At 40.6% G+C, this 14262-nt stretch overlaps 1 protein-coding gene across 9 annotated transcripts in view; it reads right to left on the bottom strand.

Annotated features, from left to right (window-relative positions):
• TEC (tec protein tyrosine kinase) overlaps positions 1 to 14262 on the bottom strand; it is a 168886-nt gene that overhangs the window by 105191 nt on the left and 49433 nt on the right. For 8 of the 9 annotated variants that reach the window (XR_011567187.1, XM_070791404.1, XM_070791408.1 and 5 more), the window contains one exon: positions 7854 to 8039. Coding sequence is in view for 8 of the 9 variants with exons in the window: in XM_070791404.1 (XP_070647505.1) it covers positions 7854 to 8039 (186 nt within the window). In the remaining variant the exon portion in view is untranslated. Of the gene's footprint in view, positions 1 to 7853; positions 8040 to 12362; positions 12737 to 14262 lie in introns of those variants that run through there. The other variant, XM_070791409.1, reaches the window with a different exon arrangement.

A 14262-nucleotide genomic window follows, 5' to 3' on the forward strand; every position in this document is an offset into this window, starting at 1 on the left:
TTCCTTGCACCATGAACATTTACAATTTGTATGTCTTGACCTACTAAACACAATGCATGATCAGGGATTAGATGCTGGACTTGGGAGGGGAGGTTTTGAAACAGCTATGAAAACATCAGTGGAATGATGAATGAAATTTGACCATGGCTGCTGCTGCTGCTGCTGCTGCGTCGAGTCAGTCGTGTCCGACTCTGTGCAACACGGCAGCCCACCAGGCTCCTCTGTCCCTGGGATTCTCCAGGCAAGAGTACTGGAGTGGGTTGCCATTGCCTTCTACTATTTGACCATGGACTCTGGACCAAATAATAGTATTGTATCAGTGTTACATGTCTTGACTTTGACCATTGTACTGTTGTTCTAAAAGAGAATATCCTCATTTTTAGGCAATATACAACAACCCATTTAGTGGCAAAAAGGGATTATCTACATGGGCCTTTGCTGTGATCCAGTTAAGACTCTACACTTCCACTGCAGAGGGCACAGGTTCTATTCCTGATGCGGCCACAAAAAAAAAAAAAAAGAAGTAAAGAAGGGGACTGTCTACAACGTATTCTCCAGTGGTTCAGAAAACATGCATAGGAAGAGAAAGAGACCAAGTAACAGACCAACAGAATGACAGAGCAAATGGAGCAACCAGAGGCAATTTGTGAATCTAAGTAAAGTTTATCTGAGAATTCCTTGTACTAGTCCTGCAACTCTTCTATCAGTTTGAAACTATAGCAAAATAAAAGGTTATAAAAATACTTTAGGAGAGTGGATAGAACAAATGGTGTTATCCCCCTCTTCAGTCTTAAATACGTTTCTGCTTCCTACAGGAAAAAAAAGAAAAAAAAAAAGTGAATACTGTTCGATGGAAATAGATAAATTGGCAAATAAAGAGGGTAAATCAGACCCCTAGGACTTCAGACCTACATCTTGGCTGTTTTAAGTGATGAAGAAGGTCAGATCCAGGAGAGTAGAATAAGAACACAAATACGAATCAAGAGTGGGAGAAGAAGAGACAGAGAGGAAATTAAGACACAAGACAGGAAGCTGATACAACCTTATTTCAGAAACATGGAAACTCAACTACCAGTGAGAAAATGAGTTTTCATGGGATCACAGAGTTGAGACTTTTCAGAGCCAGAAAAATCCCCTAGTACACTAGCCACTTTACTGTTTATGGAGTATTTAGAGCTGTCTCACTTTTTATAAGCTGGAGAATTGTCTGGAAACCTCTAAAGCCTGATGCCAATGCTCCCAATTGTCCTGAAATAAAAGAAACTATATCTTCTACCCCATACTCACCCCCCAGAATCCTAGAAAGTGCTAGAAGACACAAATCTTCAGGTAGCAATAAGAAGGATCCTATAAACTTATACTTTCCCCTAGGAGTCCAGCTAGTCAAGGCATACAACTAAGGGAGAAATAACCAATAATCGCAGAAGCTTACAAGCTCTTATGCCTGCATCACTAGAGTCTCCAGGTTCCCAGGGTCAGTCAAGCAAACAACAATATGACCCAGAAGACCTTATAGAAATACGAGAGATGGCCCAGGATATTCAAGAGACTCATGCCATCATCTTGTAACTCCCTCCACCATCAAGACAGTTAAACTGGCTAAAAGGTTAAATTTTCAATCATCTCATCACATAGAATGTTTGATTTAAGTACAAAGTAATAAAATGATAAGGGAGGCATTACAGAAAGAGCACTGAACTTACAGTTAGAATACCAAGGCTCTAATCCTGACTCTTATTCTTACTAGCATCATGATAACCTTTTTGGTTGTCCATGATATTTTTTGGGCTCCAAAATCACTGCAGATGGTGATTGCAGCCATGAAATTAAAAGACGCTTACTCCTTGGGAGAAAAGTTATGACCAACCTAGATAGCATATTCAAAAGCAGAGACATTACTTTGCCAACAAAGGTCCGTCTAGTCAAGGCTATGGTTTTTCCAGTGGTCATGTATGGATGTGAGAGTTGGACTGTGAAGAAAGCTGAGTGCCGAAGAATTGATGCTTTTGAACTGTGGTGTTGGAAAAGACTCTTGAGAGTCCTCTTGGACTGCAAGGAGATCCAACCAGTCCATTCTGAAGGAGATCAGCCCTGGGATTTCTTTGGAAGGAATGATGCTAAAGCTGAAACCCCAGTACTTTGGCCACCTGATGCGAAGAGTTGACTCACTGGAAAAGACTCTGATGCTGGGAGGGATTGGGGGCAGGAGGAGAAGGGGACGACAGAGGATGAGGTGGCTGGATGGCATCACTGACTTGATGGACATGAGTCTGAGTGAGCTCCGGGAGTTGGTGATGGACAGGGAGGCCTGGCATGCTGTGATTCATGGGGTCGCAAAGAGTCGGACACGACTGAGCGACTGAACTGAACTGAACTGCTGTCTGCATAGGATAAACCTGCATAGGAAGCCCTGCCTTCTTTGAAGGGTTGAGGTCTCCCTAAATCTCCTTTGAACCAACCAGCCATCCTACTGGGTACTGAGGACTCAACTCTCCACTCAACTCCCGAAAATTCGAAAACAGGAAAGCTTTGAACCCTGCCCTCAAAGAGCTTGAAGTCCAATGGGGGAACAGACACATAAACAAAGTCAAGCAACCAAGATGTCTCAATAAAAATATGGGACAGGGCACAGAGGGCTGATGGGGGCTGGTGAGTCCACCACTGGTGTGAGGATTACAGAAAAGGCTTCAGAGAAGGTAAGGACTGAACTCAGTCAGAAAAGATGAGCAAGTGTTGACTAGGCCTCTCACTATATTTTTGATGGATAAAATGTGGATAGATAAATCCTGGCAGGTATGTGGAAGAATATATCACTCCAAGCTGATTGAACAATACTAAGAAAGGTACAATGTGAAAGAGTACAGGTAGAAGACACAGCTGGAGATGGAGGAAAGACAGAGGGAAGACAAGGAAAAATGGCATCAAGTACCTTGTATTCCAATCTAAGGAGTTTTAACTTGATCCTAGAGTAGATGCAAAGCTATAGGTTTTAAGTATCCTTCTGAAGTCTGTATAGTTGAAAGATGAAGATTCAAAAGTAGAATCAACTAGGGCAGTGATCCACCAAAAGAATGAAAGTGGGAGCTGGAATAAGATTCTGATGAAAGAAAGGAGAATTCATGAGATTTGGTAACAGACTGGATGTGTGTTGGGTTGAGCAGTCATGGTAAAGGAGTTAAGGGTGTAAAGAGACAATATATATGAAAGTAATTTCTAAATTACAAAAACAATTGAAAAACATTGTTTTATAAAGTCTAGATAGATAATGACAGAATCAGACAGAAACCTTAGTTTTGTCTGATGTTAATTTTCTTCTACCACAAAGAAACGTTTTTAAAAAATCATAACTGAAAGTAAGAAAAATTTCCTCAAAACTTTTAAAATAAAAATTTATCTGTACTATAGAGATATTTAATAGATTTTTTTCCTTATTTTTCCCTGGAGTATCAAGGTTGTTTCAAAGATAGGCTTTGAATAAACAGCCCTGTAATTCATCGGTATTTGATTGACCTTGTGTAAGTTTTTATTACATACAAGTCTCGTGTTGCTCATTTTTGAAATGAGAGTCCTAGTAAGATGTAATACGCTATTCTTTTGAGGAATAAAGAAAATAATGCATGTACTTAGCACAGTAGAACAGTACCTGGCCATATCTGGTACTCAATAATTTGTGCCATAACTACTACAGATGTGTGGGAAGGAGCTAACCTAACAGGCCTGTGAGGCTGAAAAAGGTCTGCTTACAAGGCTGGTCCTTGGCTGGCATCTGGGAACTTGGACTTTGGGAGAGGGAGAGCTCTAACATTCCCAGTGCTAATAAGAATAGCTCACTGGGTCTAAATTGTACAGACAATCTGGTTTACGCTGAACATCTGCTTTCTTTCTGGAGTCTGGAGTTTTGGTACATGCTTTGACAAAGGGTGTCTATGTGACCAGCCCAGTGAAAACCTTTAGCACTGAGTCTCCACTGAGATTCCCAGTGAGAAAACATTTCACAACTGTCACAACTGGGAGCTGAAGGAATTATACACCCGCTTTGTGACTCTACCGAGAGAGAACTCCTGCAAGCTTGTGCTTGGTTTCTCCAGACCTGCCCCATGCACCTTTTGCCTTGCTCATTTTGCTTTGTCTCCCTTTCACTGAAATAAATCATAGCAGTGACCTCAACTCTATACTGAGTCCCATGCATTCTACTGAATCCCTGAACCTAGGGATGGCCTTAGAGATCCCCAGCACAACTAGTCTCCCTGTTCCTCAACCTCATAAACTACTGGCCAGTTTTCAAACCAGAGGAGTATTACAGACAACAAACCAACCAGATTGATAATTTCAAAGTCGAATTATAAAACTTCCTGATTTCTCAAGTAACAATAGTTGCAGATTTATATACAACTTGAAATTTCTGTATTCAAACATCTCATCATATAGAAATCTCACCATTCTTTGTTTTCTATTATTTAATAGGTCATTTTTCTGATTAAACTCCAGTCCTATTCTTCCCTATATTCCATCTCAAAACCAAGTGGAGGCTCCAGCAGAATATGAGGTGGTCTGATCTATGTGATTAGTTCCCTAATCAGAAAGCAAGATCACAGTGTCCTCTGTTCTGTGTTATTACAAGAAGAGCAAACAATATAAATTGTCAGTAAGATCGTTTATCAGTTCACTAGAAGATGCAGAAATATGAGCTAGTTGAGAACGAATAAGGACAAACCAAAAAATGAACCACTGAAGAAACTAAAACACAAGTTTTCCAACATCAGACTTGGAAGAAACAGCTTGACTGAATTTCCCAATGAATTTCCCAGAATTCCTGGGCATACTTCGAAAAGTACAATAAACTGTACTTAGGGTACAAGAAAATTTTCAGTAAAGTCCTGCTGCCATCATATCAAAGGAGCTGGGAAGTAGAAAACCTGGAGAAGACTGATGTCTGACTCACACTGTGATTAACTGAGACTTTTAATAAAGGATAAGAGTCACTTAATAGCTATAAAGAAACCACGTAGCTACTAGATCAATCAGTAGCCTACCCACTGTTTCTCTTCTAAAACAGAATATGAACAACTAAAATAATATATCTGGGGCTATCCACTTAAAAGAGTTTTATATTTGTAACAAAATAATATTTTTAAAATACCTGTTGATTTCCATGGGTTACCCACATTACAGCCCTTCTTAGATCACAGCTTCTAGGGTAAGGGAGATGGTAACAAGAACACTGATCCACGGAAAACAGAAAACTGGGCACATTAACCCAAACAGGGAAGAAACACTACAATGACATGCTATTGGGCTTACCTAGAAGCCAGGTTCAGAGCTGTCATGAAGGAATTAAGCCCAGTATATCAGAACCTTTACTTTATGAAGAATTCAGATTCTTATCTTAAAATTCCAAACTTTTTAATATAGGTAAACATTTGTTTTTAATTGTGGGAGGAAAGCAAATCTGTAATCATATTTTCAACTGAAGGTCATAAGTGTCCCAATGAACATCAGTTCCTGAGAAAAGAATCCAGGAGGGATAAAAATGCCCAGCTCCTGGGATAAGTAAGGGCTCAGGCAGAACTAGCTAATGCGACTAGGCTCCCTGGGCCAGTCATCAGTAGCCAGAAAGGAGATGAATTCTTTTTTTTTCCCATTAAAGTATAGTTGATTTATAATATCATGTAAGTTTCATGTATACAGCATAGTGGTTCAGGTTTTTGCAGATTATATTCCATTATAAATTATAAAATATCGAGTATAATCCCCTGTGTGTCGGTGTGTGTGCTCAGTTGTGTCCGATTCTTTGTGACCCCGTGGACTAGCCCATCAGGTTCCTCTGTCCATGGGATTTTCCAGGCAAGGTAATTCCCTGTGCTATACAGTAAATCGATGATAAGTGTCAGAGGCTGGGCTTTTTTTTACATGTTGTGACAACTTCCTCATTCTGTCCTTTCTGGTTCTCATGGTGGCTGAAGCTGCTTCCAGGAAAGACAGCAGGTCAGGTTGTCAAACAAGAGGGTTTCCACTCTTCTCTTTATTCTCCCTAAGCTAAAGCAATGAGGGCCTTTTTAACTTTGTATCATCTTTGTATTATCATTTATCATCTTCAAAGTGACTTAACAATTACAAAGAATTTCAACTGTAACAGTCCATATCTCTAAACACGTAAAGTAGGTTTCCAAGGCTTTCTTGGTTAGTAAAGGACCACACTTTCCCATGTTTACTTTTTTTTTTTTAACACTGTGAAACATTTATTTTTGTTTGCAGAATTAAGCATGATTTTAAAACCAGTACAGAAAAATATTAAGTTATGCTGGGCAAGAGGTGAGCAAGTTGTTTCAGTATTTGTTTTCTATAATTCAGTTAAGGAGCACAGAAGACAGCATCATTAACCCATGTTTACTGTAATATTTCTATTCTTTTCTTATTATACTATTCAAACTATAACAGATCATTATCATACAGCAAAAATGTATTAATGTTTCCCTTAAATTTTATTTTAGATTTTAAAATAATTCATATTTCTAGTCTTACCTGAAACTCTTTGGAATCCTGAATTTTTCAGATTTAATAAATGTATTATACCTCATATACCACACATAACACTCACAGCAAGAACTAGGACAGCCCCACGCAATTAAACACATGATTATTACCAAATATACCCATATCCACTAAGATAAAAACTAAAAATAGCTTCATCTAAGGTCAGGTTTTACAACTGAGTTTTTGAAGTTTGGGTCTTCAGCATTATGGGGATTTAGGAAGGTGGATAAAAGACTGAATTATATGAACCTGCAGAATTCCACAGGTCACAATGACAAGCCACAACAGAAATTAACAGAATTGAGAGCCACCAGTGAAAAGCAATGTCATTCTGTCTGTACTGGGGGAACCAAAACACAGAGAAATCAGTGGGAGAAATTAGTGGAAGTAAAACAAAAACAAAAAGAAGCAAATCCATTTCTGAGGATGGTACTCCAGAAAAAAAGTAGAGTAAAATAAAACAAAACATCAAGATCACCAACAATCTACTAGTAAACAACTAGACCACGGCATGTGGTAAACAAGGGTGACCCAGTCTCTCCAGCCATCCCCTGGGACTCGAGAAAATGTCTAAAAGGGAGAACATGGCTGGACCTGCAGTACTGGATGATGAGTCCCCAACACGGCAGGAAGAAAAAGGTGGGTCAGAGGCTACTCTACACTCACACACCTCATCGAGTGGTAGAACCAGAGGACAAACCAACTTAAGAGCCAGGAGCTGGATGACAACATGAACCCCATGCCAGCTGCTCACCAACCAGGTTCTCAGTGAGCCACTGTCCCCTGCTGCCATCAAAGGAACTTTGTACTAGCTGCTTAGCACCAAAAAAGTTGAACAGTTTTGCTGCCAGTCAACTTCATCAAATCACTAACCAGTTTTAAGTGACTTCCACCGAGTAGTGAAGAAATATTCATAGTGATGGACATAGACACAGTTTGTATGTGCTAATAAAGAAGACTTTGATACATAATATGAGTTTATGCGAAACGGTCATTTACAAAACATACCTAATGAATTCCACAAGGATCTAAAACTGATGTAGGAATTTATTTCCTCTAACAGATTAATTCAGTAGGCCAACATAAAATGTATACCCACGTATACTAAACCCATAATTAACAGACGTGTGAAAATGTCCATCCATATTCTAAACTTTTTCTTTCAAATCATTAGCTTAACTTCATTAGCTAACAAATCATTAGCTTAACTTCATTAACCTAAAGCTTATTGCATAAGATTTGGAGGGTGTGAGGAATGTCAGTGTCAAAAGGCAGTATCAACATAGAAAGCAGCAAAGTAAATTTTGATTGTCTCCTACCTCTGGGCGACCCTCGTAGTAGGTCAACATGGACTTTGTGAGCACAAAAAGTCTCTCTTTGTAGTTTAAGGGCGACGTCTTCTTTTTCTGCTGTGACCTCTTAATAAGAATCTCTTCCAGAATAGTGTTAAAATTCATCTCGGTCTTCTGATCACTCTTTCTCCTGCCATTGAAGATCCCAGTGTTCTAAAGTAAGAAAATTAACAGTTGAAATAAAATGCAACATGTTAATTATCCAAGGACGCCAGTCATTCCAAATTACAAAAACAGATTTTACTCTGACAGCTGGAGCTGAGGAATGTTACTCTATGCACCCGGACAGAAAGTGCCTGGACAGGGCATAAAAGCTCAACCTCCTCTTCTTCCCTGCTGCTGCTGCTGCTAAGTCACTTCAGTCGTGTCTGACTCTGTGTGACCCCATAGACGGCAGCCCACCAGGCTCCCCCGTCCCTGGGATTCTCCAGGCAAGAACACTGGAGTGGGTTGCCATTTCCTTCTCCAATGCATGAAAGTGAAAAGTGAAAGTGAAGTTGCTCAGCTGTGTCCAACTCTTCACGACCCCATGGACTGCAGCCTACTAGGCTCCTCCATCCATGGGATTTTCCAGGCAAGAGCACTGGAGTGGGTTGCCATTGCCTTCTCCCTAGCCCCATCCTTTTCCTCCAAGTCCCAGGATTTGATAAGAAAACCTAATCCGAACCGCCATGATGATCCACTCCTTTGTCCCTCCCTGCCAATCCCTTGGTTTGCTGGCACACTCTACTGCTATTTGATTGCAGAGAAACAAATATCTCAGATGGAAAAGTACATTTCATCACCTGCATGGCTAGTTTAGGCTGGTATTTAAATTGCCTCAGGATCTTGGTACACAAATAGACAAGCACATAGGCATGGCAGATTTGAACAAAATGAATTACCACAGTGGTGTATGGCATCAATTTCCAGTTGTAACAAGGATGTAATCTTGATAAGCAACCTCACCACCAGAACTACAAGGATGCTCTCTGATACCTACACTACCATTCCCCACATTCTCTTCCCTGTGGCTCCTGTCTCAATCACAAGAGAAAACGATTCCCACCCAGTTACAGCTTATGCTACTCAGCTACCCTACCCTACATGGCTGCCCCTCAAGGCAGAGCTCCTCTGTATGAGGTCCTCAGTCCTGTATTTGGAGCCCCCACATCTAGACTATCCATGCCCAGGCTAATAAGCCTTCCAAAATCCAACAAAATTTCACTTTCTGAAAACCAAAGACACTCAGTAAAGGCCTGGACATTTTTATCTGAGACAAGTTGAAAGGACAACAGCCCTTTCTTCCCTTCCTTCCACCACACCCTGACAAGAAGTTACTGTGTATAAAATCATAGAGGCAGGGACTTCCCAGGTGGTCCAGTGGCTAAGACTCTGGCCTCACAATACTGGGAGCCTGGGTTCGATCCCTGGCCAAGGAACTAGATTCCACATGCAGCAACTAAAGATCCTGTATGCCACAACTAAGACCTGACACAATTAAATAAATTAATAAAATATTTTTTTTAAAAATCAGAGAGGCAACAGGAGTCACGTGAAGAAAATAAGTGGTTATCAGAGAGCACAACTGGGAACTTGCCACTGAGTTTGGCAGTGAGAAATTTACAAACTTTTTGGCCAACCCAATACCAACCTCAGCCAACATGATACCACCCAAGCTGACACTCTGGCAACTTCCTTGCAACTCCCTACTACTGATCTTTCATTATCCAATCAGGCCCTCTGTTTTCTGTAAAGTTACTTTACAACAGCTTAACCTCTGAACATCAGTTTCTTTCATTCATAAAACATGGAGCTAAATATCACAAGGTTACTGTGAGGTTTAATGAGATGTGAGAGAGAACTTACTTATTATGAAACACTGTACAAATGTTTATTATTGTTATTTTTTAATTCCAGTGTTCTTTTTTTAGCTTGAAGAATTATCATCTGGGCCATGAAAATAGCTTTCCAACTGGTCTTCCTTTCACCCCAGCTCCTGCCTCCTTTTATTCAAACTACATGCCCTTTATTTTCATTGGCTCAGCCTTCAAAGACACCACTGTCATCATGCCATTATTCCCACTGGCTCAGCCTCCAAAGACATCACTGTCATCACACCACATTCATTCACTGGAAATCCTCCATGCCTCCCCAAAGTCCTCCTCATCACCTGCAGGATAAAGTAAAAATTCTTTAGCCAAAACACTAGACATGGTCCACAATTTAGCTGCAACCTAACATCCAACCTTTACTTTTACTGCTCTCCAAACACTCCACCGGAGAAGGCAACGGCACCCCACTCCAGTACCCTTGCCTGGAAAATCCCATGGGTGGAGGAGCCTGGTGCACTGCAGTCCATGGGGTCACTAAGAGTCAGACACAACTGAGCGACTTCACTTTCACTTTTCACTTTCATGCATTGGAGAAGGAAATGGCAACCCACTCCAATGTTCTTGCCTGGAGAATCCCAGGGACGGGGGAGCCTGATGGGCTGCTGTCTATGGGGTCACACAGAGTCGGACACGACTGAAGCGACTTAGCAGCAGCAGCAGCCAACACTCCACATCCCAGTCAAAATAGTCAGCATTCATTCCCTGGCCTAGAGAACCCCCTCTCTCCACCTATGAAAACTACTAGCTCAAAACTCACCTCCCTGATGAAGCCTTTCCTGATGGTCTCAATTAATTAAAACCTACCTGGTTCCTGGGCCCGTGATCTCTGTATCACCCATCACAGAGCTCATTGTTGCCTTCCATGGTTTAGAGAATCGGTGTTGCTCTAAATTGATATTCTAACTCTCACCTAGATTTTAAGCTCCTGAAGGAATAATTATCAACTTTAAGTGCACATCAGAATCACACAGGGAAGTTTTTTTCAGAATTCAGACATCCTGAACCCACACCCACGTACTCTGAATTGGTCTGGGGTGGGGTCCAGGGCATCATGATTTAATGTGCAGGTAGATTTGAGAGCCACTATCTTAAATGAAGACAAACTGGGCTCTGACACAAACTCTTTATACCACTCTTAGTGCTTCTCAATAAGAGGTGGATAACAGGTCTATTTGACCCATTATCCTAAGCTGAGAAGTCAGAGAAAAAAGCTCTTGCTCCTTTGCATCTAAGTTGGTCCTCCTTAGTTTAAACTATAAATTTGGTACTGACCCAGCAAGCCCACTACACAGCAAATACCCTGAGAAAACAATAATCAAAAAAGACACTTGTACCCCAATGTGCATAGCAGCACTATTTAAAATAGCCAGAACATGGAAGCAACCTACATGCTTATCAACAGATGAATGGATAAAGAAGATGTGGCACATATATACAATGTGATATTAGACATAAAAAAGAACAAATCTGAGTCAGGTCTAGTGAGGTGAATGAACCTAGAACCTGTTATACAGAGTGAAGTAGGTCAGAAAGATAAAAATAAATATAGTATATTAATGCATAAATATGGAATCTCAAAAATGGTACTGACAAGCCTATTTGCAGGGGAGGAATGGAGACACAGATGTAGAAAATCGACTTGTAGACACAGCAAGGGAGGGAGAGAGTGCGCCAAATGGAAAAAGTAGCACCAACATACATACACTATCAGATGTAAGATGGGTAGCTGCTGAGAGGTTCCTAAGTAGCACAATAAGCCCAGTCTAGTGCTCTGTGAGGACCTGGGGGGATGCTATGGAGGGAGAGGATGGAGGTTAGGGAGGGAGCGGATGTATGTATAATTACGGCTGACTTGCACTGTTATATGGCAGAAACCAACACAACATTGTAAAAATTTTAAACTACATACTTAAATAAATGAAAAAAATAGTTCATTGTTGTTGTAATAATCTGTTGGTCAATGGGAAATCCTGGCCAAAGAATACTATGAAACTTCATATAAACAAAGGAAAGTTCTCCTCACGTAGATTTTCAGTTAAAGATGGAGGGCTGAATGTACACATTAGCCCAGGCTCCGTCCTAAAATCCTAGTGTTAAGAGAAGACATTGCATGCATAACACAAGGTCAGGATACAGCCAAAATAAAGTACACAGAACCAAAAGAGAGGACCCTGGAGGAAAAACAGATATGAAAAGCACAGTAGAAGAGTCAGAATTTAAAACTGAGGAAATATTCCCAAAATATGAAACAAAAAAAAACAAAAAATAAAAATAAAAACTGGAGAGGAAATATAATTTTCTGGATCCATCCAGAAAATTTAGCATTTGAAAAATAGGAGTTCCAAGATGAGAAAGCAGTGAGAAACCAACCAAAGAAGAAATTTAGGAAAATTTCCCCAAATTAAAGATTACTTCTCAATTGAAACAGAACCAAATCAGCAGAGCTCATAAAATTTCAAAATCACAGGGACAAGCAGAAGATTCAGCAAGCTTAAAAATAGGTTTCACAGAAAGGATCAAAATTCATAATAGCAATCATCAAGGACAATAACAGAAGCTAGAAAATAATGGAGAATTTTTTTGAAGAAAATTTATTTCTAACCTGAGTCTATAGCTGTTCCCTGGTGGCTCAGAGGATAAAGCATCTGCCTGCCATGCGGGAGACCCGGGTTCGATCCCTGTGTTGGGAAGATCCCCTGCAGAAGGAAATGGCAACCGACTCCAGTATTCTTGCCTGGGAAATCCCATGGACAGAGGAGCCTGGCGGGCTACAGTCTACAGAGTCGCAAAGAGTTGGACACAACTGAGCGAGTTCACTTCACTAAGAGTCTATCCTCAACCAAACTATCAATACAATGACAAGAGAATAAAAACATTTTTCAAATATTCAAGGGTTTAAAATTTTTACCTCCCATTCACCCTCTTCAAATAGCTACCTGAGGACAATACTCCATTAAAATAAAAAAACTATATCACAAAATACACGGAACCCAGGAAACAAGGGTTTCAAAACAAAAGAGGTAAAAACAGTCTCCCAGACAATGGTGAAGGGAAATCTGAAGCTGACATTGGGCAGCAGACTGAAAATCACCAGGCCAAATTAGACCAAGGGCAGGTCAGGAAGCAACAGTTAGAACTGGACATGGAACAACAGACTGGTTCCAAATAGGAAAAGGAGTACGTCAAGGCTGTATATTGTCACCCTGCTTATTTAACTTATATGCAGAGTACATCATGAGAAACGCTGGGCTGGAAGAAGCACAAGCTGGAATCAAGATTGCCGGGAGAAATATTAATAACCTCAGATATGCAGATGACACCACCCTTATGACAGAAGATGAAGAAGAACTAAAGAGCCTCTTGATGAAAGTGAAAGAGGAGACTGAAAAAGTTGGCTTAAAGCTCAACATTCAGAAAACGAAAATCATGGCATCTGGTCCCATCACTTCATGGGAAATAGATGGGGAAACAGTGGAAACAATGTCAGACTTTATTTTTTTGGGCTCCAAAATCACTGCAGATGGTGATTGCAGCCATGAAATTAAAAGACACTTACTCCTTGGAAGGAAAGTTATGACCAACCTAGATAGCATATTCAAAAGCAGAGACATTACTTTGCCAACAAAGGTCCATCTAGTCAAGGCCATCGTTTTTTCCAGTGGTCACGTATGGATGTGAGAGTTGGACTGTGAAGAAAGCTGAGCACCGAAGAATTGATGCTTTTGAACTGTGGTGTTGGAGAAGACTCTTGAGAGTCCCTTGGACTACAAGGAGATCCAACCAGTCCATTCTAAAGATCAGTCCTGGGTGTTCTTTGGAAGGACTGATGCTAAAGCTGAAACTACTTTGGCCACCTCATGCAAAGAGTTGACTCATTGGAAAAGACTCTGATGCTGGGAGGGATTGGGGGCAGGAGGAGAAAGGGACAACAGAGGATGAGATGGCTGGATGGCATCACTGACTCGATGGACGTGAGTCTGAGTGAACCACGGGAGTTGGTGATGGACAGGGAGGCCTGGCGTGCTGCAATTCATGGGGTAGCAAAGAGTCGGACATGACTGAGCGACTGAACTGAACTGAAACAGTTCTTGGAAGGAATTATTCCAGGAAATGAACCTGAAGGTATTGTTAGAAGATCTATAATAAATTAGTTAAAATGTAGCAAACCTAAAAATAATAAATCAATTTATGGAAAGTAAGAAATTATACAGAAAAGGAAAAATAATCACAGTTTGCTACAGAGTTTAGCCATATATAACATCTAGAACATCATAATAAAATAGACTATAAGTAGTAATCTTATCTTTAAGATCAAATTAGTCAATCTGAAAGGAAATCAAGCCCGAACACTCTTTGGAAGGACTGATGCTGAAGATGAAGCTCCAATACTTTGGCCACCTGATGTGAACAGCTGACTCATTAGAAAACACCCTGATGCTGGGAAAGATTGAAGGCAGAAGGAGAAGAGGAAGACAAAGGATGAGATGGTTGGATGACATCAC

The sequence above is a fragment of the Bos indicus genome, chromosome 6, assembly GCF_029378745.1.
Source record: "Bos indicus isolate NIAB-ARS_2022 breed Sahiwal x Tharparkar chromosome 6, NIAB-ARS_B.indTharparkar_mat_pri_1.0, whole genome shotgun sequence".
Classification (NCBI taxonomy): Eukaryota; Metazoa; Chordata; class Mammalia; order Artiodactyla; family Bovidae; genus Bos; species Bos indicus.